The sequence below is a fragment of the Pleurodeles waltl genome, chromosome 7, assembly GCF_031143425.1.
Source record: "Pleurodeles waltl isolate 20211129_DDA chromosome 7, aPleWal1.hap1.20221129, whole genome shotgun sequence".
NCBI lineage: Eukaryota > Metazoa > Chordata > Amphibia > Caudata > Salamandridae > Pleurodeles > Pleurodeles waltl.
The window spans coordinates 534711180-534738434 of NC_090446.1; the positions used below are offsets into that span (position 1 = coordinate 534711180).

At 46.8% G+C, this 27255-nt stretch overlaps 1 protein-coding gene across 1 annotated transcript in view; it reads right to left on the minus strand.

Annotated features, from left to right (window-relative positions):
- Positions 1 to 1740: 1740 nt before the first annotated feature.
- The window catches only part of LOC138246913 (serine protease 27-like), a 362534-nt gene continuing 337019 nt past the window's right edge, over positions 1741 to 27255 (minus strand). Inside the window, exon 6 of the mRNA XM_069201660.1 lies at positions 1741 to 3342. Within this exon, the coding sequence (XP_069057761.1) occupies positions 3013 to 3342 (330 nt within the window). The 3' untranslated portion in view covers positions 1741 to 3012. The remainder of the gene's footprint in view (positions 3343 to 27255) is intronic.

Below are 27255 nucleotides of genomic sequence, written 5' to 3' on the forward strand. Positions count from 1 at the left end.
ACATCCAGCCTCCTAAGTCTTGCCACCGCGTGAGTCCAGAGTGTTGTGTCTCTAACGTCTGTGGCACTAAACCCTGCTGCAGCACATGTGGCCCGTGATGCAATCGTGACACTGCAATGTCGACGCCTCGCATCTTGACCTGCTGCATTCATCAACCCTGCCTTGTCGGAAGGAACCAACGCCTGGCCACCAACGTTGCATCACCTCCCCTGTAACTGTAAGGAACCGTTGCCTCACCTCCCCTGCCTACAGTAAGGAACCGACGCCTCACCTCCCCCGTAGAAATAGGGAACCAACACAGCACTGGCTCCAGCAGCGCCTCACCTACCTGACTCCAGGAAAAGTCTTTGTTTCTTCATTGTTTTCCAACGTACTTACCCGGGGTTCGTGCAACTCCGTGACCGGCCTGCACTCCCTCACGAGTGGCGTTGGACTGTCGGAAGCGACTCCATCAAAATGCTGTGATCGCTCCAGTTGGAGCTATTGTGTTTCTAAGCGCTATGCTTCATTTAAACTTTATAAAATGTGTATCTTTACTTGTAAATGTTAGACTTTTGCCAGTTTGGTCTTGTTTTATTCAGATACATATTATCTATTTTTCTAAACTGGTGTGGAGTACTTTTTGTAGTGTTTTAACTGTATTACTATATGAGTTATTGCACAGATACTTTACACATTACCTTTTAAGTTAAGCCTGCCTTCTCTGTGCCAAGCTACCAGGGGGGTCAGCAGGGGTTATCTTAGCTGCGTGACCCCCTTACCCTGACTAAAGTGAGGGCTCCTACTCGGACAAGACGCACACCACTGCCAACTAGAGACCCCATTTCTAACAGCTAACATTTGAAATATAATGTAATTAAAATATAGGCACCACCACTGGAGGGGCAGTCATGTCAGACGTTTCTGCAGGGCCCAGGCTAATGATTTGAAGCGGTGCTCTTCATGGAATGAGGACCTGATTCAAAGTTTTAAAACTACCTTGTAGGTAAAGAGAAACACCACAGATCGAATCCAGCTCTAGGTTCCCTCTATTAGTTTTTGCCTTGTTAGCTGCTTTGTCAACGAAACTAGGACAGCTTTGCTTTAAAATATAAAAACTGACATTGCAGCATATGGCAGAGCCTACACAAAGTACAGGCCTGGGGTATAATGTCCCCTCTACTCTCTCATTCTGTCTGGCCTGTAGAGGTTAACTGGGACATATTCCTTCCAAGTATTCTAATGTGCCTTTTGATAGCCTCTGAATATTCCATCCATCCTTTCCCTTGCCCCATTACTATGCAACTTCTGCATCATCGAGTCATTTCAAGTGTCCTCCTTGCTGCACAGATGTAAACTTTTTCTGCCATTAGGCCTTTCTGGAAAAGGGAGTGCTCCAGGGAACTCACACTGGCAGGGAGAGCTACAGGCCAGGAGAGGGAAAGAGGATTAGTTAGAATAAATGCAAAGTGCCGAAGAGGCAGCCATTCGCCTCAAGTTATGTTCTAACTGATGTGTCCTTAGGGCACCTAGAGAACTAAAACTCACATCACGTGAATTCCACGATTGCAAGGAATTAACATAAGGCATTTATGGAATTTCTTTTTCTCGTTCCACTTTTCTGAATATGCAGTTTCTTTTGATTTTTAAGAAAATTACCTCATGACAGTACTAGGAATAATGACCTTTGGATAAAGAATAAATCTCACCAGACAAAAAAAGTGATATGCATTATTAAAAACAAGTAATTTGAACCTCATCATCATAGTTTCTAGAATAAGAAACAAACATTTTGAATGCTAGAATAATACAAATCTTGGACAACAGCTAAAATCATAACAAGTTTCCTAACTCCTTAATTTAACATAATTCATCCCAGTATCATTTCTAACCGTGACTGTAACGCCGTCCAAACCGAACCTTAAATTTAACCCTAAATCTAATTTTAAACTCAAATATTAGCCTAACCACACCCGCAGCATTAGTATTAAGGTTAAACATAACACTAGCCTCAATCCCCAGCCTCAACCTTTACATTAATGCAATCTTTAAAACAAACATTTATGAACATAACACTTCTTAACACTCAACCTGCAATAAATAAATCCTCAATAATCTTCATCAGCACTGAAAAAATAGCCACCATCACATTTATATGTTTTTCTTTTTTACTGTTATAGTTGTCTTGTGTTTTTACTTCATTTTCATAATGCTGTAGTGCATATTCCAAGCGGTCCCGCACAGCTAGGCAGAGTGAATTTGAGAATTATATAAATCAAACATAAATATATAAATGTTATGTGACTCTTCTTGGAAAATGTCTGTCATCCGGACTGGCTAATACAGGGTGGCTCCATTTAAAACTGCTGAGCCAGGGGAGGTAATTAAAGAAGTTTGGCGTCATTAAAAAGTTCTTGTCGTCTGGGTGCACTGGAATGAGGGAACCAGGCACAAACGTTCAGATTAAGCTGTTTTTGTAATGGAGCAGAATGTGCCTGACACCAAATACAGGAAAGAGCGGCATACTCAAGAAACTGTCATAATGCAAAAAGCCTCTCACGAATTTAAATATCACCTCAAAATGTTTTAACGCACATTAAACCTCGAGTGAGACTCAGATGGACTCAACATACAGTGCAATCAAATTTAGTTCATACTTTAACCATTGCTTGGGAACCAGGCTATTGAACTTGCGAGATTTCTGTCGGGGTGTCCTGTGATTACGTAGCCAAATCTTCCAGATCCCTGATCCAGAGGAGAACAAAGTACTCCGCGTTGACTTCCCTATCACAAGTAATTTCTGCTCAAAAGCAGCAAAAAACTGCAATAACAAAGATGTTCTTGATGTATGTTAAGGTGGTCAGCGCCATCACTGAGTCACTATAAATAGAAATCACTAGCACGCTTCTTATAAACACGTTAGGAGACAACTGCAGATGTTGGCACTGGATTGCATTGTTTAGTGAGGTTGGCGATGTGAAAATCCCTGGCAACGTCCTCTTCTAGATCTGATGTGATTGGTCTACTTCTGATCTACAGGTAGCTGAGCAGGAAGGCCGCCAGAAGGACAGCAGTGGAGCTGGAGCAGCAGGCTTGTTTTGATGTCACAAGGCTCTGCTGGATTTTTTGCCCAGCATATGTGCTGTTGGTAGTGAATGGGGTGACCACTGTGGTGTCGCTGGCAATCTTCGCCGTGCTGAATTCCATTACAGGCAAATGGTGCTGTATCCAGCTGGCATAGGCAGCCACTCTGGTGTACACTCCAGGGCGGTTCGGCTCTGCACATCCTTCTCCCCAGCTTACAATTCCAGCCAGCAGCCAGATCCCGTTAACCTCACACACCAGTGGTCCTCCGGAGTCTCCCTGAGGGTTTAAAATCAAGCTTTAGAAATTTGTTGAAAACATGCAATGCTATTTACACATTGAATCGAGGAAACACTTTGATATACATCTCATTGTCCACCGTCCACACCATATATGCATACTGCAACCTCCCCAACATGCCCAGCTGTTATTTATGCACCAAACAACAAACCTTTTAATATAAATGGGTAATTCTCATGCAAATTCATTGATGTGTTATGCCTAATCTAGAGCAAAAGAAAAACCACAATGTCTGGCCCTCAGTTGAACCAAGGCAAAGGTTTCAAACCAAACCAGGATGAATAACCAACGTTTTGCCAAATAGGCAACTGCAGGTGTGTCTTTTGTAGAAAATCGTATTTCTGGATCAGGTCACAATTTTCCTCATTTATCAAATACAAGATGAGGCAACCCAAATCTAGTTGAACCTGAATCAGCTAAATTCAGTGGTGATGATATGACGAACCTTCAAGTTATTTGAGAAATAAACATTGGATGTCAAGTGTGAAGTAGGTTATAAATTGACCAACTGAGACACTCTCTTTTAACTGTTTTGGCATAGAAGAAAGAAAATCAGCAATTCAACCATGGAAACTGTATTCGACGTTTGCCATTAAAGTACATATAAACATCGCAACACAACATAAAATAAAATCAGTAAGAAAATATACATGAATATAATTAATATATAAAACCCATAAAAACAGCAGTAAACAATTCCATTCCATTGCAAATATACAACCATAAACACCAGCATAATTCATAATAGACATAAGGAAGTCTAAGGCATGGCCTCACTCAGCAGAGTGCTAAATTCAATGACAGTATTGGGCATACAATACAGAACTAATTAAGCATTAGTGCCCTATGATGCTGTTGGGGTATTCGTTTTCTATGTAATCCTCCACACCAGCATCCAAAACTGGGAAACTGCGAAAACTATACATTGCCTTGTATCTGCTTTCAAAATTCTCAATGCTTCTTTAAATTTCCCTACTCGCATACTGTGACAAAGCGTTAAAAGCCATTTCTTCCTACTACTCTGAAAAAAATAGGGCATGCTCAGTTGTTTATTTAGTATAGCTACAAGAAGGGCACTGCCTGTCAAATGCCCTAGAATCTCATGCCCATTTGGCTATAAAAAGAGGAGCTGCAAGGTCCCATACCGAAATTGCAGATAGATATTCCTGGCGGCTACAGGTTCTATTTCATCCAGGAACCGCTCTTTGGCAAACCCATTCTTCAGTATAAGGAAAGCGGAAGACAAGTAGCTCAAGTAAGACAGCCCTTGCATGTTGCCCATTTTGTATTACCAGTAGTCACTGTTAATAGATTGTTTGTAAATTGTACACGCCTCTAGGGGGAAAACCCTAGTCTCCCATGTCCAATCTAAGGGTTGTTTTTACATGCCTAAGCCAGGGTATACTGCCTGAGCCTGGAGTGCATAGCACATCTTCAAGGCCTTGTTTGTATGAGCATAATTCTGGTGTAGCCCAGAGCCTCCTCCAATACAGGATGGGCCTTACTCCTATTTTGTCCAGGATGGGTCTAGGCCCCAAATCTAACCTTAGAGGGAGCAGCAGGGTACTAACAGGGAGACCTAGCAATTGTTGCATAAATCAATTTTCGACTGCCACCAAGGTAGTTGCATCCCTGTGGCCCCACACTTCTGCATTATAAAAAGCTGTTCCTGGTGCCTGATGGTTATATATTTGGAGTTCTGGAGAGACAGGGTGAAATAGAGTGCCTCAATGCATTTTTACAATCCCCCCTGTTGTTTGTTCCAGTTTGAGACTGCGCTGTGCAATATGGGTTGGCCATTCAAGTTGCTCTGTTAGAGAAATTCCCAAGTAATCGAAGTTATGTACATGCTCCGGGGTGGGGGCCCTCTCAATGTAGGATTAGATTGGGTGGAATGACATGGATTAGGAACCGTGTATTTAGTTTTTCCTGCATTTATCTCCAGACCTCTTTGTCTGCAAACACATTCAAATCGATCAAAAATTCTTTGCAGCCCTCAAGCTGGTTTGAAAGCACTAACGTGTCATCTGCAAACATTAAAGCAGGAGCCCTGACATTTGCCAAACTTGGTGTGTTGGACTCACATTATTCCAGTAGGCTACCAAATCATTGATGAACAATGTGAATAAAGTAGGTGTCAGGACACATCCCTCTATTGACTGGGAACAGGGTAGTCAATTCACCCAACTGGCCACATCTTACTTGTGCGCAATTATTATCATGCAGTCGGATAATCATGTCCAGGAGGTATTGGGGAACCCCTATATCGTCAAGTACCTACAAATACCAGGTAGAGACATCCACCTCCTAGGAAAACTGTTTTCCAATACAGAAGCTGGAGTCAGAAGACCTGTCGTTTTGTGCTAGGCCATTCTCTAAAACCAGCTTGCAGGGCAGTCAGTATCTCTTTTGTGGTCATCCATTCTTGTAATTTGTCCAATATTATCTTAGCAAACAGCCTTTGGGCGCTGTCTATAAGGCTTATTGGCCTTTAGTTTGACGGGAGGGTTCTAGATCCCTTTTTGAAAATGGGTATAATTTCTGCCCCAGCCCAAGTCGGGGGAATGGGAGCCCTTTCAGAATGGTATAAAAGATTAGTACAAAGTAGGGACTCCAGATATCTATCTCATCTAAAAAGAGATCCCGTGGAACCTTATCCAGGCCCGGTGCTTTATTAGGGACTATTTTATTGATGGCTTGACTTATTGCCACAGATGTAATGCAGGTAGCCTCCAGAGGTTCACTCGGCACGGTAAGTCTATAAGTCTAGCATTGTGGGGCTGGCATGGTACCTGTGGGTCTATCGGGGCTCCTAAGGAATTCTTATTTTCCTCTGGAGACAAAACGATCTCCACTACCCATAGACACCATATTCCCAAAGGAACGGTAGTCTCCTCTTCTTGCAGCAACCAACAAACAGGCCCATCTCCCACGCTCCCACTCTCTCTTTGCTTCAATGACAGTATTTTTATACTCATATGTTTGGATCAGAGGTCTGTTTTGTTGTTTTATGGCACCAATAAGTGCTGCCCTTGCTCCTCTACACTGCTTGTTTTACCAAGTGGGGGGTCTTTGCCTCCTTGTTGCCTGATTGGTCTCTTCAAAGAAGTGATGTCTTAATTTTGAGAACATCTTTTTATGCAAGGTGGTAATATTACCCAGGGTCTCCCATTCCTCCAGCGACAAGTCAGCGATAGCAGCCCCCCAGTGCCGCCGGCTACTGATTTATATCCCCACCTTATATCCCCAACTTTCCCAACTGGCTCCTTTGGCTGAACATTACACTCCATTCGACCCTACGTTGGGTTTTGGTCATTCTCATCCTTCGATTGAAGGGCTCAACATGATTAGTGAGGCCAATAGCATTATGGTCGCTGCCTTGGCCAGATATTACAACCATATCGATTAAATTGGGCCAAAGCCTTTCATCAAGCAATATATAATTGTTAAGACTGGAATTCTGTGGGTGGTTAAGCATATGATTGCCATCTCTATTGGAAGTTGTTCAACCGTTAAAGGCTTGTAGGCCCTGGTTCAGAGTAAGTGCATTGAGTTGGGCTGCCAAAGGGGACCACTTCTTTATCGTAGAGTCACTAGTCCCATTCATAGTCTTCCTCATATATGTGGTTCTCAATGTTAACATCAAGGTATGCATATTGACAATTGAAATCTCACCTACTATTTTGACAACTCCAACTGGTAGTGCAGCTACGTGCAAAGACAGAAGCTCTATTATCAAGGAACCTGTTTATTCCCGCTGGTCCACAGTACACAATATATATGTTGTAGGCTATATTGTGTGGAAAAGACAGACAGATGCACAATAGATCCAGAGGGTCTAACTCAGTTTCCTTGATCTTATAAGGTAGGATTGTGTTAACCCATTTTGTGAGTAGGGGTGGTGGTACTTGCAGAGTTTCACTCTGTGGAATTGTGCTGACTTACCTAAAAACTCTGTGAGATTCTGTGAGCAGTGGATTTCCGGTCTGCCGTACATGCTTGTGAGTCAATGTTATACAGGATGAGCATTGGTGACATGTTATGCAACCAGCGCATAGGGCCCTCTGTGCACCCCAAACTTTGTCCCACCTGACCTGCTACTGCTTCCTGGGACTCCTGCACTGTGATAAGCTGTACCCGTTCTGATCCAAACTTTCTTAGAGTGTTACATCACACCCTCTTCAACCACTGCAATGACAGGCAACGTCCCTCCTCGCTGCTTCTCAAAAAGCGGTACTTTGCAGTCACTTCTCGGTGTAAAGGTCTATGTGACACTGTCCCTGAGGGTGGTCTCCAGGGGCGCCACCATCCCCGGGTCCCTCAATGCCACCCTGCATGCATTACTGTTGACACGACTGATCGGCTCTAGAGAGATGTCACTCACCACCATGTGCTGGATGCTCAATTGGTGAGACAGCTCTGAGGAAAAAGGTGGCAAGAAAATCAAAAGAAGGACTGACGACTGCAGCAAGCAGCATCCAACTGTCTCAGTCATCTTGGAACTAGGGGTGGGTGAAGAATTCTGCTCTGCAGGCAGAGTTTGCAGAGTTTTCCCCATTTCATGCTCTGCCCTCCATGCAGAGTTCTGAAAAACTTTGCAGAGTTTTTCTCTTGCACAGCTCACCAATGTTGAATTGGCGAGCAAGAAAAATTGCTAAGTTGGCAAGTGCAAGCAAGATTTCTGAGCTTTAGCGGTCGTCACGGCAGGTCGCTACAGTTCACATTGAGAAAGGTGCTGCTCACATTGAGGAAGCTGGTGCTTGAGTAGAAAAACTACTTGAGCGACAAAAACAAGTTAGTGTCCTCTGGCACTCTGCGTGATAATGTTCGTGCTGATTCTACAGCGTGGAAGAAGCCCCTGACTTACCCAAACTCTGCATCTCACGGAATTCCATGTAGCGCGGCAAGTTTTTCGCTACTTTGTGGAGTTCCACATAGCAGAATATCTCCTCTCGTTGTAGGTCGAGGTCATCAGTGGGCCGTGTGGACCAGCTGGAGAAGTTCAGTCGGCTCTTGGGTTTGGCGGGAGCAGGTGCACAATGTTTTTGGAGCTAGTGTAAGGCCACTGCAGGGGACCACTTGGAAAAGCACCGCACAGGGGGACCTCATGGTGAGTTTGGTGGGTCCCCTTGGAGTGTTGAGGTTGCAAGGGATGGGTGACCCTTAAAACACAGCTGAATTTTCTGAGCAGAACACAGGGCAGGGCACAGGGCAACCGGGTGCAGAGCAAATCGGAGAGCCAAGAGCTGTGCACAAAGGTGCCCCTGGAAGAAGGAGGTAGGACACTTTGAGGGTTGCTTGCAGGTCAGCAGGGTCACTCTGGTGTGAGGTTCTGGTGTTTTGTGAAGTCCTTCAACTGGGGCTTTCTCCTGGTGTTTTTTACAGTCCGAAGTGGACTTTCCTTCTAGGTGCCCAACTTTGGGGGTCTAGTACCCCTGGCTATTGCATGGTTCAGCCACTGGAGGTCGCAGTGCCACCAAACTTGGCACACCTGCAGGGTTTTGCAGGATTCATGCTTTGAGTCCGCTGGGTGAAATTCGGTCCATCTGCAGCATCTGGTTCCTTGGTCAGCAGCCAGTCAGTGACTGGATTTCACTGGCTTTTGGGTCTTTGATGCAAAAGAGTGATGGCTTCACTCTGAAGAGAGATCTTCTGCAATTTGTAGAAAAGTGGTGGTCCTCTGGGGGTTTTTAAAGTCTGTCTGATGTCCGAGCACCCACTCAGTAGCGATTGTTGAGTCCTGGGTGCAGCAGGCAGGGTTTGGTGCCTTTTTCTTGATGCAACAGGAATTCAGTTCTTAAACTTCGGGTCTGCCTTGTTGCTGTTCTTCTTGTGTCATTGGAATTTGAATCTCTGGTCTAGGGGTGCCCACTAAATACTATATTTAGTGGGAAATTAGGGGAGAACCTAGTAGTGACCAAAGGGTCATCTATCTTAGGGTGGCTACACCCACTATCTGACCACTTCCTCTGGGCAATGGTCACTTCCCTATCCTTAATAGACTTATTTCCTATCATGCAAGATGGAGGGAAATGAAATGGCGGTGTCATCTCCCATGCAACACCTTAGGGTTGGTGCAAGCGGGGGGTGGCCACTCCTCCCGTCCTTTGTGTGTTTTCCTGCCATTACTCCCGCCAAAAGTGGGGGTTTTCAACTGGGGTGGTCATCTTCTGCTAGCGGCAGGCCTGGGGGGTCGAGTTTCGAAGGTGGTAAGCCCTTTGAAGCTCAATAGCAGGGAAGTGCACATTCCTGAGGAGGGAAGTATGACACCTCCACCCAGGAAGGACTTTGTTCTGGGACCTAGAAAACAGGAACTCTCACCCCAGGGTTCCAGAATCGTGTCTAGTGGTGGCAGGCTGTTTATGACCAGACAGCAACCATGCCAGTGTTAGTTAGCTTTGCAGGGGTAACATCTATGGAGGCTCCTGGGTACATTTTACAATAAATTCAATACTGGTGCCAGATTGGATTTATCTTTCTGAGTTGTTTGATGCCAAACAACCCAGGGTTCAGAGTAGCCATCATGTAGCTGTGGAACTCATACTGACCAGTATCTAACACATGCATTTAAAATGGCTGCTCTGTGTACTTTCTATGTCCCAGGTTTCCAAAGGACACAGTAGGGGCATATTGCTCATGCTTCTATGCCTCCACATATAGTATAGTGCACCCTGGCTTAGGGCCTGAAAGTCTGCAAGAAGGGTGACTTACCTATATTGCATTCAGTGTGTAGTGGGCAGGGCACACATGCTGTGGCCCCAGATAGCAGCAGTCTATACTGCTCGGCAGTCCAATTAAAATAATTGTACAATACATTGGAGCAATACAGTTCATATCAAGAAATACTCTTGACAGTCAAGGATCCGAAGCCCATTCAAAGTGGCAAAATTGTTCAGCCAACTAAAACAATAAGGAGTGCCTGTGCCATTGGGTATGCTTAAGGAAAGTGGCCACTTCAGGTGTGGGAAGCAACTGCAAATATAAAAGTGCGGGTATGTAGTGAGAATGTGAAGTGCCCCTTAAAAGTGGAATTAAAAAACTTTTAGCATCACTATTGTAGAACTGGAAAAAAAAATACAAAATTCTGCAGGATTTGCAGTGAGCGCTTGTCACAGGGATAAACCAGCATTCCTTTCAGGTTAAACTGGCCTAAAGGAAACGAGAGCTGACATCTAATCTGGCCCAGCCTAAATCTAGTCAAAAGAACCCTATCCCTACTTTTCGGGACCAAAGCCATATACCGTTCCAGAGTAGGAGGGGTTTGAAACAGCTGGTGCTCTCTGTTAGAGGGCTTCCTCAGCTTGAACAACTCTATTTCCCTACTCCTAAGGCCACTTAAGGCAGATTTAAACCAGCTATTGTCCCTAACAGTTATATCTACTATACACTAGTGGAGAAGTGTGGCTCAATGGTTAGAGCAGCAGACCCTGATGCAGAAATCTGGCCTGGGACCAGGGTTCAATTCCCTCCTTGGTGGGTCTTGGGCTCAATTTCCTCAGACCTGATAAGTCTCGCATCGGTGCCTAATCTAATTCATGGGTCCCACTCTGTAACTCTGGGCAATAGCTTGCTTAATCTCCACAATGGCCCCAACACTGCTAGGATGCCTGGCTTCACCTTGGAGATTGCCCAGGAGTAGGCACCTCACAGGGAAAAGTCAGGAGGGGTTCCACAGTGGTATGCGTACAGCACCTTGAGACCCTAACGGGTGAGTAGTGTGCTATACAAGTACGAAGTTTACAGTTTTATCTCCAGGTGAGGAAAAGAGGTTGGGTCGGCCTAGCTTACTACTCAAATCCTTAGTATACCTAAGCCAGGGAGTAGAAAGGCCATTCTTATATGTAAGACAATCCATGCGGGGGTGTGGTCTGACCACGTTTAAAAATGGCCATCTAGCTGAGCCGCTCCGCCCGACGGCGGGCCCGGGACCGGGCAGGGAGGTGCTTTGGTCCTGTGTGCCCCCCCCTTGAAGATCAGCCGGGTGCTCATGGGGGGCAGAGGCATCCGGAAACCCCTTGGATCGGGGTTCGAGCAACGCGATCCTACCTCCCGCGGCCCTGATGACAGCCGGGGCCTATGCCCGGACGCAAAGCTGCATCCTTGCGTGAATCCCCTGGGCCAGCGGGCTGTGGAACGAACCGCAGAGAGGAGGAAAGGGAGGAACAACCTTGACCGACCCGACTGCAAACACTCCGGGCGGTCACCACACAGGAGGATCGGGCCTGAGATCCCTTTACGGAACCTTGCTGGAGCCCTGCCCGCCCTCTCTACCACATCCTCAATCCTCCGTGAGACCTGCTGGACGAGGAGCGCGTCCTGCACCCTCGTGCGAGACGTGAATGGTGCAGAGTGGTGCCAAGTGAATACAAGTGAACACAGGGCAACATTGTTCTAACTGCGGAGCAACCAGCGCAATGTAATACCAACCGGATGCACTAAAATTGAGACCCCCACAGAGCACTACCACATAAGGGGCCCAACCTGGGTGCACTTTTGAGACATTGGACCCCTACCCTGGGGGAGACCATTTGAGACCTCATGCACTGCAACCTGTGAGGACCTGCGACTCACCCTGCCTGGGTACCATCGGCCTGCCCCCCACTCCTTCTCTTCTCTCTACCACAGAAAACTATTTCCCATTGCGCCAGGAGGGAACAGCGACAGGCCTCTTCAGGATACCACCAGGCTCCCACAGCTGCAAGAGAGGGAGGCTGGTGGTACAGTGGGGCGGCTCTCACTGCGTCTCTATCCTGTGGAGAGGAGGTACACGGAGCTCTGGGTGCTGTCCCCCCCACCCCCTGCTTCTTTACCCATGGCCAGGGTACATCTGCCACCACATTTGGGAGTGTGAACCGTGACCTACAAGGACCTGCGGTGACCACAGCACTGATAGCACAGCATACCACAGAGAAGTTTACACCTCGGCTGCAACCTTCTCATGCCCACAATTCGGCGATGTCAGGGGGCAGATCATCAAATAAACATTTGGGTAAGCTGGCTAGACAACTGCTCTTCTCGGAAGCTCTGCGACATATCCGAACGTCATCCCCTACATCCCAGGAGCACCCAACCAGCCAGTCCCACGCTATGGCGGATACCTCGCTGGGTGCAACTATGGACAGTATCCTACAGGAGATATCGGCGGTGGGCCACAGGCTCGAGAGGATGGATAGCATGATGACATACTTGACGAAGGATACAAAGTCAATGCTTCTGGATATTGCAGGCTTCCAATCGCGATTGACTGCCCTGGAGCAGCGGGTGACGACAATGGAGATGCAAGCCGTGCTCGCCTCGGACAGAGACCAGGAGCTCTTGTATCTCCACAGCAAGGTCATCGATCTAGAAGACAGAAGCCGTAGGGACAATGTCCGCTTTGTTGGCTTCCCGGAAAATATAGAGGGTGCGGATGTGCAGTCCTTTCTAAGGAGTACTTTGCCTCAAATTACTGGCCTAACCTTTGATCCCGCTCCGGAGTTTCAAAGAACACACAGACTGGGAGCCAAAAGTCGTGATGGGGCCAACCACCCACGACCTATCATAGCCTGCTTCTTGCGGCATACGCAAGCTCAACAGCTTTTGCAAAAAGCGCGCATGCAGGGTCCATTCCGTATGAACGACCTCCAGATACGGATGACAGCCGACTTCTCATAGAGACTTGCGAGCGCAGAAAAGCATTTCTGGCCCTGCGACCCCGTCTGCGACAGTTGGAGATCAAGTTTGGTTAATTGAACCGGCAAGGATGTGGATCACAAAGAATAATGCATCTAAGGACTTCTACGATCTGACAGACCTGAGTCTCTACCTTGACAGCTTCTTAGACCACCCTATGGATGCAGCCAATTTGGCCCAACCCCAGGCTTTGATTACGGCGGCCTCAAACCCACTACCAAAGGATCCTGCTCCCGAGCGACCTCACCATGACCTGAACAGGATCAGAGACCTTGAAAGACTCTCTAAGAATCACGACGACAGGGGACAGGTATTGCACGCAGTGGTAAAGCATACTCAGGTAACAGACAGAGACAAATCCCACTCTCCTCTAAAACCCTCTCCAGCGCCTATTTGAGAGTGAGGGAACTGAACGCTGCTGCAGGTGACGCTGTCACTCTACAAGCGCGGTACTGAGCTCACCATCACGGCAACTGGCAGATGAATACTGAGTACTGTTCTTCCCTGTGCTCTGTTTCCTCTGTTTCTTCTGTTCTAAACTTGAGACATGTCTCCACTGGGTTGCAACCTAAGCACTGAGATCACTCTTGTGTTCTACCCTTTGTCCTCCCTCATAGACCTCACATCTTGCAACCAGGTCAACTTTGTGCCCTCCTCCCTCACGACTCCTCGCATAGCGAGAACAGACTATTGTTATATGTTATCAATGATTGTTTGATGCTCCCCCTACCAGTGTTACTTTTATAGCTTAAAAAAGTACTTCTCCCCCCCTCGCCCCCCCCCCCCTTTCCTTCCCCCACCCTCCCCCTCCCCTACACACTGAATTGTTGTACAAGATGCGACAGATCCAATTATACTCCCCCTCCAAGCTCCCTCCCCCTCCTTTCCTGCACTTTACCACAGATGTACCGTACTGCAATAGGGCTGCATTGTAATAGCAGGGCAGTGGGACCATTGCCCGACCCTCAGAGTCGGTTTGCCCCATGAGAGAGATGTCCCTCTCCCCCCTCTTCCCCATCTGCTTGGACCCTTTGATCCAGCACGTCCCGCTTCCCTCCCGCTCTCTCTCATGTAGACCCTCTCCTCCTCCTCCCCTTGACCAGAGGCTCGCCCTTTTCCCCTCTCTTCTCCTTCATGTACTCTTCACAGCTACGCACACACATCGACCCCCCTCCCACCTCCCCCGGCCGCTCTTACGACACTGTCAAACTTCTGCTCGTTTAATTGTGATTCTCCTCCGGTACCCCCATGGTGGGTCCTGCTGCGAGATATTGTTGCTGAGGGTGGAGAGACGATAGAATAGGGCCCTGACGTCCTTAGTATACCACGGGCGCCTCCCCTCCCCGGTTGCGGGGCCCGCTAGTCGGGATAGGGGTTTCTCAGTCTGGGCTTAGACCCGCAGACTACAGTCACCAAAGTGCGGAGCTTTCATGCTCTGCTACAGCTCCCTTTGTCCCCCCTCCTCCCCTTTTTCTTTTCTTCTTTCCCCTACCTCTTCTTGACATTACTTGCTCATTCTACAATCTAAAAACTCTCCTCCTCCTCACAGCTCTCTGCTACTACCCCGCTGTTCTTCTTTCCTATTGTTATTTCTATCCCTCCCTTCTTCCTTAGTTGTCCTATTTTTGATTTGTCTTTTGGTTACCCTACCTCTGTATCCTCTCTGAATTGCACCCTCCACCCGCCAAAACTACCACCCCACCCCCTCCCACCGCCACATCTCTCACCCTTCCCATCCCTCCCTCCTGATACTAGTCCTTGTCTTCCATATCGCCTGTCCTCTGGCAATAGTGCTATTTCCCACCTTGTCCCCTCCCCATAGCTCACTTATTTTCATTCTTGGCCCTTTAGCTGTCCTTGTGGTACCCCTCATCTTTCCCGCATACTGCCATTCTCTATCGATATTCAGGCGCGCTCTACACAGCCGTTCTCACATGATCGGATCTCCCCCAACTCCATCTACCCCTGTGCGGATTCTGTCCTGGAACGTCAATGGCCTGACCCACTTCATTAAATGGAAAAAGATTCTCTCTTACCTTCAATCGAAGTGAGCAGATATAGCTCTGCTACACCCCATCTTGGTAGAAAGGAATCTGCTAAGCTGCACCGGGATTGGGTGGGGACAGCGTTATTCAGCTGTAGCCCTGCTTCCAGAGAAAGCAACAAAGGTACCTCGCAAAAATGTGGCATCGCCATACTGGTGCGGAAAAATATACCCTGCTCGGTTTCCAAAACGTGGATAGACACGGAGGGTCGTTATGTGTTCACCAAACTCAAGTTTGGAGACTCCTCCCTCTGTGTGGGATCCGTCTATGCTCCTACGATTGTTCTTCCTGCAACTCAATTGCCTACTGTCAGAGATAGGGGCCACCAGATATGTCATAGGAGGAGATTGGAACCTGACCAGGGACACAGTGTTAGACAGGACTGGCCCCTTAGATGTGACCAACAACGGGGATAGGGCCCTCCAGTCTGAAGTGATGCAGGGCAACAGTCTAGTGGACTACTGGAGAATGGCATACCCGACCGATAAAGAATATACTTTCCTGTCACCGGTCCATGGCACACAGTCCCGGTTGGACTATTTTATCATCTTGCATGGCCTCACGGTGCAGGTTACGGATGCTCGGATACTCGAGGGTGGTCTCTTGGACTATTCTCCAGTACAAGTTGCTGTCCGGCTGGGTCTGACGTCTCCGGGCTGCAAACTCTGGAGATTGCCAGTCCACCGTTATCGCTCCCCTCAGGGCAAGGAACGACTGCGAGACCATGTGTCCACATATGCCCAGAACAATCATGGCTCTACTGACTTTCAGAGAGTCCTATGGGCAGCGGCCAAGGCAACTATATGGGGGCAGATGATGAGAGATGCTGCACTGGCAAACAAAGACAGGAGAGCAAAACAAGCGAACCTGGAGGAAACTGTACACCAGCTGACACGGCATTATACAGATCAACTGTCCCTCCCTGTGCACAGCCGCATGGAAAACACCTGCATGGCGCTTAACGACCTCCATACCTCGCAGGCGGAATACGCACTGCAGCCTATACAGGGCAGACACTATGAACAAGGGGAAAAGGCGGGAAGGCTGCTAGAGGCCCGACTCCGTCAGAGAACGGCAGCCCTGGTCATACCAATGCTCACTGCCCACTTCGGAGCAACACTTACACGTCCGCAGGACATAGTTAACGAGTTTGCATGCTACTACAGTCATCTCTATACCCCTGAGTCGACAACCACACTTGATCACATTGAAACCTTCCTAAGTGGAATAGCGTTACTCTCTGCAGAAGGCTGCACCCTCCTAGAAGGAGACATTAGCCGATTGGAGATATCGCAAGTCATCTCTGACCTCCCCTATCACAAATCGCTTGGTGAAGACGGTTTCCCAGCGGAATTTCAGAAATGGGCGGGGGATGAGATGCTTGATGTCCTACATGGAGCGCTGGATGAAGCCTGTCGGACGGGCTCCCTGGGCACGATCTCTAATACGCCCACGATAGCAGTCATACTGAAACCAGGACGTGATCCCTTACTCTGCAGTAACTATCGACCTATTTCCCTCTTAAATGGGGACATTAAGATTCTAGCCAGTGTTCTAGCAAACCGCCTACGTAAAGTTATACCCTCCCTTATCCACCATTGCCAGGTAGGATTTGTGCTGGGTCGCACCTCCAGAAACCACTTGTGTACCCTCTGCCACACCCTGTGGACATCTAGAAATGTGCCCGAAGCCGCCCTGCCCTTATCCTTAGATGTTGAAAAGGCGTTAGACCGCATCGAATGGCCATACTTATTTGCGACCTTGAAGAGGTTCGGCCTAGGGGATCAGTTCATCTCCAAAAGTCCGCCCCCTGTATGATCACCCCACAGCGCGGATTAATTGTGGGGGCTTTCTCTCAGAACCCTTCCCCATTCGTAGAGGGACCCGTCAAGGCTGCCCCCTCTCACCTCTTTTGTACGTGCTGGCTATGGAACCGCTTGCGGCTACTATCTGCCCTTCCCTCTCTAAAAAGGGACTCACTCTGCCTGGTGGAGTCTCCAAAATTTACCTCCATGCCGATGACATACTAACCATGATGACAGACCTCGAGCGCTCCCTTCCTGTGCTGCTGGAGACCATTGCGGTCTTTGCACTTTTCTCTGGTTATTGAGTGAACTGTGGGAAGAGCAAGGCCCTCCCCCTCTCAGAGGTGACAACGAAGGCCGACATACACGGGTATCCATTTTGATGGACACCGAAACACCTTAAGTACCTAGGAATACTGATCAACAGAGGCCTGGACCATATGGTGACGGATAACCTTAACCCTCTGCTCACCGAATGAGGCTGGACTTTGACAAATGGACCCATCTGGGCCTCTCCATGTGGGGCAGAGTGCAGGCGCTGAGAATGGTTACAGTACCACGGTTCACCTATGTCCTAGGCCTCCTACCTCTCCAGGCGCCTCTCTCATTGCTATGCTCTGTGGATGCAGCGATTAGAACCTTTGTATGGGGCTCCATGCGACCACGTCTTGCCCCAGCCAAACTCATGGCGCACGGCTCTTCCAGGGGGAATGGGCCTCCCTTCGGTGGAACACTACGCCCTAGCTTTAAAAAACTCTGCTTTCTCATGACGGAGGCCTAGAGGGACTTTATTGCACTGGTCCATCCTCCCCTACATCTGTGAATCCGATACTGAGGGCGACACGAGCGGCGTGGAGAAGGGTCCACCTCCTGCTTCGAGTTCACCCTTCCCTACATACCCACGCACCCTTGTGGAACAACGATAGTCTGCAAATAGGGGGGAGGGCCTTTACCTGGCCGACATGGAAGAAAGCTGGCATCATTCATCTTGGCCAGGTCCTGCAAGATGGGGAGATCATGACCTTTGCCTCACTACGGGGTTTCGGTCTTCACCCGCGACAAGAATGGAAATATCTGCAGCTTAAACACTGCCTGCAACATAATGCAGACATTGTCCAACGGGGCTCTCATTCTTCATCTGTGATGCTCTACCTCTGAACGTGGGGAAAGCATAGAGGTGTTATGGCAGGTCTCTATGAGGTTCTCACATGACATAAGTTTTCGCAACCCCTCCTAGAAAATCTCCGTCTACAATAGCACAGAGGCACCCGTGAGGCTTGCTTGAAATTCTGCCTCTTTAAGATTATTCACAACTGGTATTGGACTCCGGTGAGACTACATAGAGCAGGGCTTCTACCGCATGTGACGTGCTGGTGCTGCCCAGAGATACACTGTGATCTACTTCACATTCTGGTCGACTGCCCGTCGGTCCACCCTTTGTGGGAGGCCGTTAGCCTCACCTTCTCAACCTCAATTCCGCTCGCAGCACAGCTGCCTCCCTCACTTGTCATTTTACACAACATGGATACCCTTCTGGCTTTATCACGTCCTTCCCAGAGACTGTTGCATACGGCACTCGCCACGGCGAAGATCTGTAACCTCTGTCACTGGCGTTTGGCAGATGTCCCCACCTCGGGTAAATGGATAACAGCAATGACCCGAATAGCAGCATGCGAGAAAATCATTTATAACCTTCAAGATCAGGCTGCCCTGTTCCATAGGATAAGGGCCCCGTTTCTCGCTGACCCTCCATCAACATCAGACCGTTGATAAGGATTCCCTCCTCATCGCTCCCTATTGTTTGACCTATAAAGGGGGTTATCCGTGGTCTAGTACTCATAATCACATACTTCACCTCCCTCTCTCCCATTCCCCGTTGCTCCCACTCACTCATACACTTTCACATCTCTACCCACTACGTTCCCCCTTCTGTCACTCTCTATCTTTTTCCCCTCAATACCTCACCTTCCCCCCCTCCACCCCCTCTTCCTTCCCAAACATTCTGCTCCTCCTCCCTTTTCCATTATTTGTTCTTTAGCCCCCCCCACCCATTTTGTATTTGCCTCTTTATCCTTGGACGACTGTTCCTTATTGCTATTCTCTGGCTACTCACCCTGGACTTCTTATTGCTGTTCTCCCCCCTTCTCCCTCCCCCCTCTTTCCCATATCCTCATCCACTCACCCTCTTTCCCCCTGCTTTTTCTTCTCCCCCTTCCCATCCCAGATAGTATGGTATATAGCTTAGCCACCTATTTGTCTAGATGGCGCACTCTTTATCGCACATTCTTCTGAAATCCTTGCATTGCCACATTGATACCGAGCCGCCCTACTCGCTTACAATTGTGTTACCCTATGAACCCGTGGCCTCGCTTACGCTCTCCCCATTCCCTCCTTTCCTTCCCCCGTCCCTTGCTTCCTTAATATTGTTAAGGTTTAGTACCTGTGGAATTGCGATTGATGATGCTTAATCAATGCTACACCTTATACATTGTGATTTGTACGTTTTGCGCATAGATATAGGGAACATGTATATCCATAAATATACGCTTTTCCTTATGTATACTGTACTATATAGCTTACAGTTTGCGCTCCATGTTATCTCCACTATGCTTTGTACCCTTGTTACTAATAAAATAAATACAACACAAAAAAAGGCAATCCATGATTATTTCTCTGTCGAAGGAGGCCTCTGAATTACGCCTAATGGAACACCAGAACATGGGCCAGGTTAATAACATGTGCAACAAGTTAAGCTGAGTTCCTCGTAAACCGCATATGTTGGTGACCCCAGAGACACCCCAAGGATGCACCTACATACTCTATTCTCCTCATCCTGGAATTGTTTAACAGCCTTGTACCCCGACAGGCCACAACCATAGGAAAGAGTGGGCAGACACCTACTTTTGTATGTCTCAACAAGGGCTGCTGTGTGCTTGTTGTCTACATTTGAAGTCAAACTAAACAAGAAACCTACTGATTTGCAAAAATAAAACATCTCTGTTGCAGGAATGGGGCCCACTATCCTTGTGAAACACAAGTGACCCTTCGGGTATGGAAATTTGTAGGTTCTTCATATGGGCATTCCCTGCAGGGCAAAGGAATGCAGCTTCAGTTTCCTATGACCACAGGGCATTATGGGTGTTTTAGCAACATTTGTTTTTAAACCCAGACCATCCATGAACCCAACAAAAGAGTCCAACAGAAGATGGAGGTCATTCAGTGTTCAGGACAGTAAGAAAGCATCATCTGAATATGAAAGGACAGGGACACACAGGCTATTTACAGTCAGCATGCCCCTACTGTTATTGGACAGGGAAACGTCCAGGTCGTTGATATACAAAATAAATACAATTGGGGCGAGGACACAACTCTGCTGAAGTCCTCCGCCCAGGCCAAGGCTCTCTGTGCACTCACCATTCAGTTCAAATCTAAATGAGGCACTGAGGTTGGAATGAAGAGAAAGTAAAAAAGACACCAGACCAGGATCAAGCCGCGATAATATGAGAACTTCCTATAATTTGGATCTGATCACACTATCAAAAATGCAAACCAGGTCCATGAATGCAAGGAAAAAGGAGCCCCCTTTGGCCAAAGTACACTTATTGGTTAACATGTATAAGTTTAGGCACTGCACTTGAGTGCTTAAGCCATGCCTAAAACCATATTGGACATCAGAAATTATAGAGTTGCCTGTGACTCACAACATAATTCTGTTAAGAATAACCCTGTGAATGACTTTCACTGATGAGTCAATAAGTGATATGGGCTTCAGAGCTTTAGGCAGAAGGCTTTACTGAATGGTTTGGCCACTTACCCCACTGAAAATTCAATTCAGAGAGGGTAAGAGGGAATATAGTGATCAGCCCCCCCCCCACTGTCGCTATCACACGTGTTATATACTTGCTGAAAGTGGTCTACCCAGGAATTGGCACTAATGTTTTCACAGATATGGTTCTAATCAGATTTTAGCAAATGATTGTTATTAACAGAGTGCCAAAGCAGGTCAGTATTTGTAGACCTACAAGAGATGACCAGTCTTCATGAAACACCCACCCTATGTGCCACCTTCCTATTCCTAGTTAGCTTGTGGATTCTTCTACAGGTGGCAACCTCCACCGGACCCTTTGGTTGCCCTGAGGGTTCTCTGCAGACAATAGTTGACCTCCCTAAAGGCCTTGTCAAACCAAGAGTGGGCTGCTGGCTTAGAGGGGGCAATCTCCTTCATATGATATTTTTTGACAGTGTATCCTGAGGCATCAAATAAATCTTTACTGCTTAGAGGAGTTATGGACAGATGCTCGGAACAAAGTCTACGCTGTACAGCCTTCAAATTTGCTGACTTCCATGCCAACCTAAGCCTGTCACTGCTAGGGGAAAAATATGTTCCATCAACGTTGGTGGCCCATGGTCGGGGCTTCAGGCAAGATAAGTTAGCAGAAAGAGGATTGCGATTGCTCAAAATGCTAGAGATAACTGTCCTAGTCCCCACAAATCCAAGGATGCTCCTGCTAACAAAAATGTAATCAGAAGATGAAAATCCAGCCCCTCCTATGAAAGTAGGTGTTAGGAGACATTGAGAGGCAATCCATTTGAACACATTACATAGATCATGTCTGAAAAGATAAGGGAATAACATCAGGGCTCTGCGATCGCTGGTGAGAATAGGAGCGGTCAGGAAAGAAGGTTTAAAGACATGGGATTCTAAACCATTAAACCACCCTCCTCTGCACCCAATTTAGCATTGAAACCCCCTGCAAACACAGCATTAAAATTATAGTCAAAATAGGGATAACTAGGTTGCAAGTTACAAATACATTTTTAAAAAAGTGCATTAGTAGGGTTAGCCCTAGTAGAGAAATTTATATTATAGAAATTTATAACGCAAAACTCAAAGAATTGGACCACTTCACCTGGAAAGCTTGAATTAACCTGTTGTTGGTTGAATTTGGTTGGATAGTACAATTGTAAGGAAATGCCTCCTTGCCCCCTGACTTTTTGCCTTTGCTGATGCCAAGTTATGATTTGAAAGTGTGCTGAGGCCTGCTAACCAGGCCCCAGCACCAGTGTTCTTTCCCTAAAACTGTACCTTTGTCTCCACAATTGGCACACCCTGGCATCCAGGTAAGTCCCTTGTAACTGGTACCCCTGGTACCAAGGGCCCTGATGCCAGGGAAGGTCTCTAGGGGCTGCAGCATGTCTTATGCCACCCTGGGGACCCCTCCCTCACTCAGCACAGACACACTGCTTGCCAGCTTGTGTATGCTGGTGGGGAGAAAATGACTAAGTCGACATGGCACTGCCCTCAGGGTGCCATGCCAACCTCACACTGCCCATGGCATAGATAAGTCACCCCTCTAGCAGGACTTACAGCCCTAAGGCAGGGTATACTATACCATAGGTGAGGGCATAGGTGCATGAGCACCATGCCCCTACAGTGTCTAGGCAAAACCTTAGACATTGTAAGTGCACGGCAGCCATAAGAGTATATGGTCTGGGAGTCTGTCATACACAAACTCCCCAGCACCATAATGGCTACACTGAAAACTGGGAAGTTTGGTATCAAACTTCTCAGCACAATAAATGCACACTGATGCCAGTGTACATTTTATTGTGAAATACACCCAGAGGGCATCTTAGAGATGCCCCCTGAAAACATACCTGACTTCCAGTGTGGGCTGACTAGTTTTACCAGCCTGCCACACACCAGACATGTTGCTGGCCACATGGGGAGAGTGCCTTTGTCACTCTGTGGCTAGTAACAAAGCCTGTACTGGGTGGGGTTGCTTCTCACCTCCCCCTGCAGGAGCTGTAACACCTGGTGGTGAGCCTCAAAGGCTCACCCCCTTTGTTACAGCTCCACAGGGCATCCCAGCTAGTGGAGATGCCCGCCCCCTCCGTCCACGGCCCCACTTTTGGCAGCAAGGCCGGAGGAGATAATGAGAAAAACAAGGAGGAGTCACTGGCCAGTCAGGACAACCCCTAAGGTGTCCTGAGCTGAGGTGACTCTGAATTTTCGAAATCTTCCATCTTGCAGATGGAGGATTCCCCAATAGGATTAGGGATGTGTCCCCCTCCCCTCAGGGTGGAGGCACAAAGAGGGTGTAGCCACCCTCAGGGCTAGTAGCTATTGGCTACTAATCCCCCAGACCTAAACACACCCCTAAATTGAGTATTTAGGGGCTCCAAGAACCAAGGAAGAGAGATTCCTGCAACCTGAACACAAGGATTTTCCAGAACAGGTGAAGTCTTTATTGGCCCTGAAACTTCAGAACCAGGAGGCAAGCTCAATCCAAGACCTTGGAGCACACTTTTGGGGAAGGCACAGTCCTTCCGGCAAAGTCAGAAGCCAGCAGACAGCAAGGCAACAGTAGGGCAGCAGCCCTTCTTAGCAAAGCAGTATAGATGAGTCATTTGGGCAACCAGGCAGTTCCTCTGACAGAGTTCGGGTTTAGGTCCAGATGTGTCTGATTGGAGGGGTCAGGGACCCAGTTTATATACCAAAAAATGCCTTTGAAGTAGGGGAAACTTCAAAGAGTCGTTTTGAAGTGAACGCATTCTGCTTTCAGTCCAGTCCTGTCTGCCAGAGTCCCAGTCGGGGGTTATCAGTCCTTTATGTGAGGACAGGCCATTGGCCTTTGAAATGTAAGAATGTGAGCCCCTCCACCCTTCCTGCCCAGGAAGACCCATTCAGTATGCAGATTAATGCAGAGGTGACTGAGTGCCCTGGGTTTGTGGTTGTCTGGGTGAAGTGTACAAGGGGAGCTTGGATTGGAGACAGGCCGTAATACACAGATGACAGTAAGTGCAGAGAAATTCCCACTTTCTAAAAGTGGCATTTCTAAAATAGTAATATTAACTCCAGCTTCACTAGTAAGTAGGATTTTCTATTACCATTCTGACAATACCAAACATGACAGGGCAACTCCTTCCAGATTAGAACCTACCACTCAAAGGTAGTATCTGAAGGGGACGTCTAAAGCTTGTCCATGAGAGGAGCAAGCCTCACAGTAGTGGAAAATGAATTTATGAGTTTTTCATTACTAGGACATGTAAAACACATTAGTACATGTCCTGCCTTTTACCGACATAGCATCCCGCCCTATGGGTTACCTAGGGCCTACCTTAGGGGTGACTTATATGTAGAAAAAGGGGAGCTTAAGGCTCGGCAAGTAGTTTTAAATGCCACGTCGAAGTGGCAGTGAGACTGCACACACAGGCCTTGTAATAGCAAGCCTGAGACATAGTTGAAGGGCTACTTATGTGGGTGGCACAATCAGTGCTGCAGGCCCAATAGGGCACACATAGTGCACTTTATTAGGGGCTTACAGATAAACTAAATATGCCAATTGGGTAGGAACCAATGTTACCATGATTAGGGGAGGGAGCATATGCACTTTATCACTGGACAGCAGTGGTAAAGTGTGCAGAGCCCTAACACCAGCAAAAAGAGGGTCAGAAACATGGAGGGAGGCAGGCAAAAAGCTTCAAAGCATCTGAGTTCCTACCTGTAGTGAGCAGACAAGTTTTTATTTTTTTGTGTTTGCCTGCAATATTTAGCATTTAGTGTATGAGTGAGCGATTGTGTGAGAGACAATGGTGTAGCAACTGCATGCTGCTGAGTGAAGTAAGATTGACGTAATCTTGTACCATGCAGGTATAGGTCAGCTAGTGTGTACCTGCTGGTATTGGTGGACAATACTACATCGCTATTGACTGAGGACCACAAAGGATTGTGGGATTGAAATTACGGATTCTATTGCAAGTTGTGAACATATTTGAAATTGAGCAAAAATTTAATTCTTCAAAGCATTAAAGACTGTGTTAAGAGGAGATGTGTTTATCCCAGTTAGAGACGGTATTGGAATTCCACCAGTAGGAACCCCAGGTTATAGTGTGACAAGTCATAAAGGATGTCAGAATTGCATTTGGTTAGATCATTGGTGCAAAATTACAGAAAGGGAAGGTGCCTTAGCCTTTCCCTAATAGGGAACTTATAATTTGAGAATTCTATATAACTTGGGATGAATAATGTGCAAAATGAAACTGCCTCCAAGACCCGCACAATTTGAAGCCCTTAGTGTTTGGAAATTAGTTGCTCATGACAGGATATCATCTAAATACAAGAACAGAATGCAGAAAACAATTAAGACACTTTCAGAAGCTAGATGGGACGCAGAGCTGAAAATATGGAGAGCAAACATATTAGATGGAGTGAGAATGTTTCCAGCTATTTCAGGTGAAGAAGAAGAAACAGGTACCACGCCTAAGACGAAAAAGAAACAGATAGCGAAGACAGAACAGACAACAGAAAATGAGAATAAAAAGGACATTACATACGAGGGTGATTCAGATGATGAATTCATAAATCAGTGACTCGCCCCCCAACTTATCATGCAGTTGAAACAGCATCAAGAAATCAAGCAGGACAAAGTATAACCTGAGTGTGCAACTGCTCCGGTTGCACAGCCCTCAATTCAGACAGTTCCATGTACACCCACAAATTCTGTGACACAAGTGCCCATGGTTTATCCACCTGTTCCAACTGTTAGTACAGCACAGCACAATTTGAGGCCAGTTGTTTATCAAGTAGTACTGAGCCCTGTTATGAATCAGGTTATGCCAAGTCCCACGGTGAGTCACACACCTAATGTGAATCAGCCGGTTCAAAATTGTGCTTAACCACAGTCAATGCCTATGTTCACTCCAGTTCAGTCAATACTGAATGTTATTCAAAACCAAACAGAACAAAGTTTTGGTAATGTTCTAATAGGTCAACGTGTTGGAATGGCAATTCCACAGAATCAGACGGGACCTATGGGATTACCCGATGCATTAACAGTTCCTGTGAGTATAGGTCTGGTTGTTCCCTTGTGTGCTTCAGGTAATCCTGAAAGCAATGCCCATGTAGTGAATGTTTTAGCTGTTCCCGAAACTCCATGTACGTCTGCAGGGATACCACCAATTGATTGTGAACACCTACATGAATTGGAGACCATAATAATATGTTAAATCATGCAGTCCATGAGAATTTTCAATAGGGAACCCCACATCCTTACATGCCACACTTGATCAGACTACAAGTATGCATTCCAGAATCTCACAAGTAGATGTGCCCTAGAGAAATAATATTAGTTTACAAGGTTTATCAACACAACAGTTAAAGGCTGGTTAAATAAGTTGAGCCCACAAGATGCGATAAATGGCAATGTTAGAACAGAAGGGACACCTGAAAGAGACAGGATGGTGAACGGGTCCAGATTAAAAATAGAATTAAATGAACTTATTATAGGAACATTAGACATGGTTCAATTGGAGAAGTACACAGAAGATGAATTGTGTTTTATGTGCAAAGATGTTACACAGCTAGACAGACAGATTTATACAAGATTAGCCGTTTTGGTGGAGGAATATGATGTGGCTTCAGAAAAATCTAAACGTTTGAAAATAAGTTACAGATAAGAGTTCAGTGCACAAGACATAGCAAAAATGGGTCACCTGAAATGAGGATGCACATTAAGGAATTGATTACATACATTCAAACATGGGGTACATTAGATAAAGGGAAGGCAGATGGGTAAAGGGAACAGATCAGAAGAAAGCAAAGCAGAATTTGTCTCTGAAAGGAGCAAATCAAACTGATGACAATGTAAAAATGATGCCTATGAGAGAGATTCCAGGAGGAGGTTATGTACATGTCCGGTTGAGTAGAGGTGGCATACTGTCGTTCACAAATGTTTACCAGAGATTGAGGGAAAGCAGACAGAGAGATTTGTGAAACTTTCAAAATGTCTGTAGGAAGATTTGAATATGTTGATTGACATTGTGGTTCCAGTTGATTTATGAGTGGACCGTAAGCAAAGTGTTGATTGAACTGATCGTGAACCTCCAAGAGTTCCAGTAACAGGTGTGCCATCTGAAGAGGTGATGAAAAGGTATTATAGTGTTGGAAAATGGGTTATTGGTAAGAGCAGGTAGGTACCTACACCTAGCAACAAGCCACCAACCTCCACTTAGGTATAGTTAGGTCTCAGTAAATTAATCCCAGCTCAACCCTTGGTAGCTTGGCAACGAGCGTCAAGGCTTAACTTAGGAGAAAAAGTGTAAAGCATTCAAATATCACAAAACAGTAATTAAATAAAACACAGGAAACAGTTTAAAAATCCAAAACCAATTTATAAAAATAGTTTATATTTTTATCTTTAAAATGACACCAAAACGAATAAAATCGGATAAAGGGAACCGGAGATATGAATTTTTAAAGAATTATTACTTTTCTAGCGCTTAGAAACAAAAAGCGCCAATCGGGTCATCTGGTTGCACCTCGACCGGGGCAAAGTCAAACTTTCAGGCCGACCGCGATGGAGCCCTGC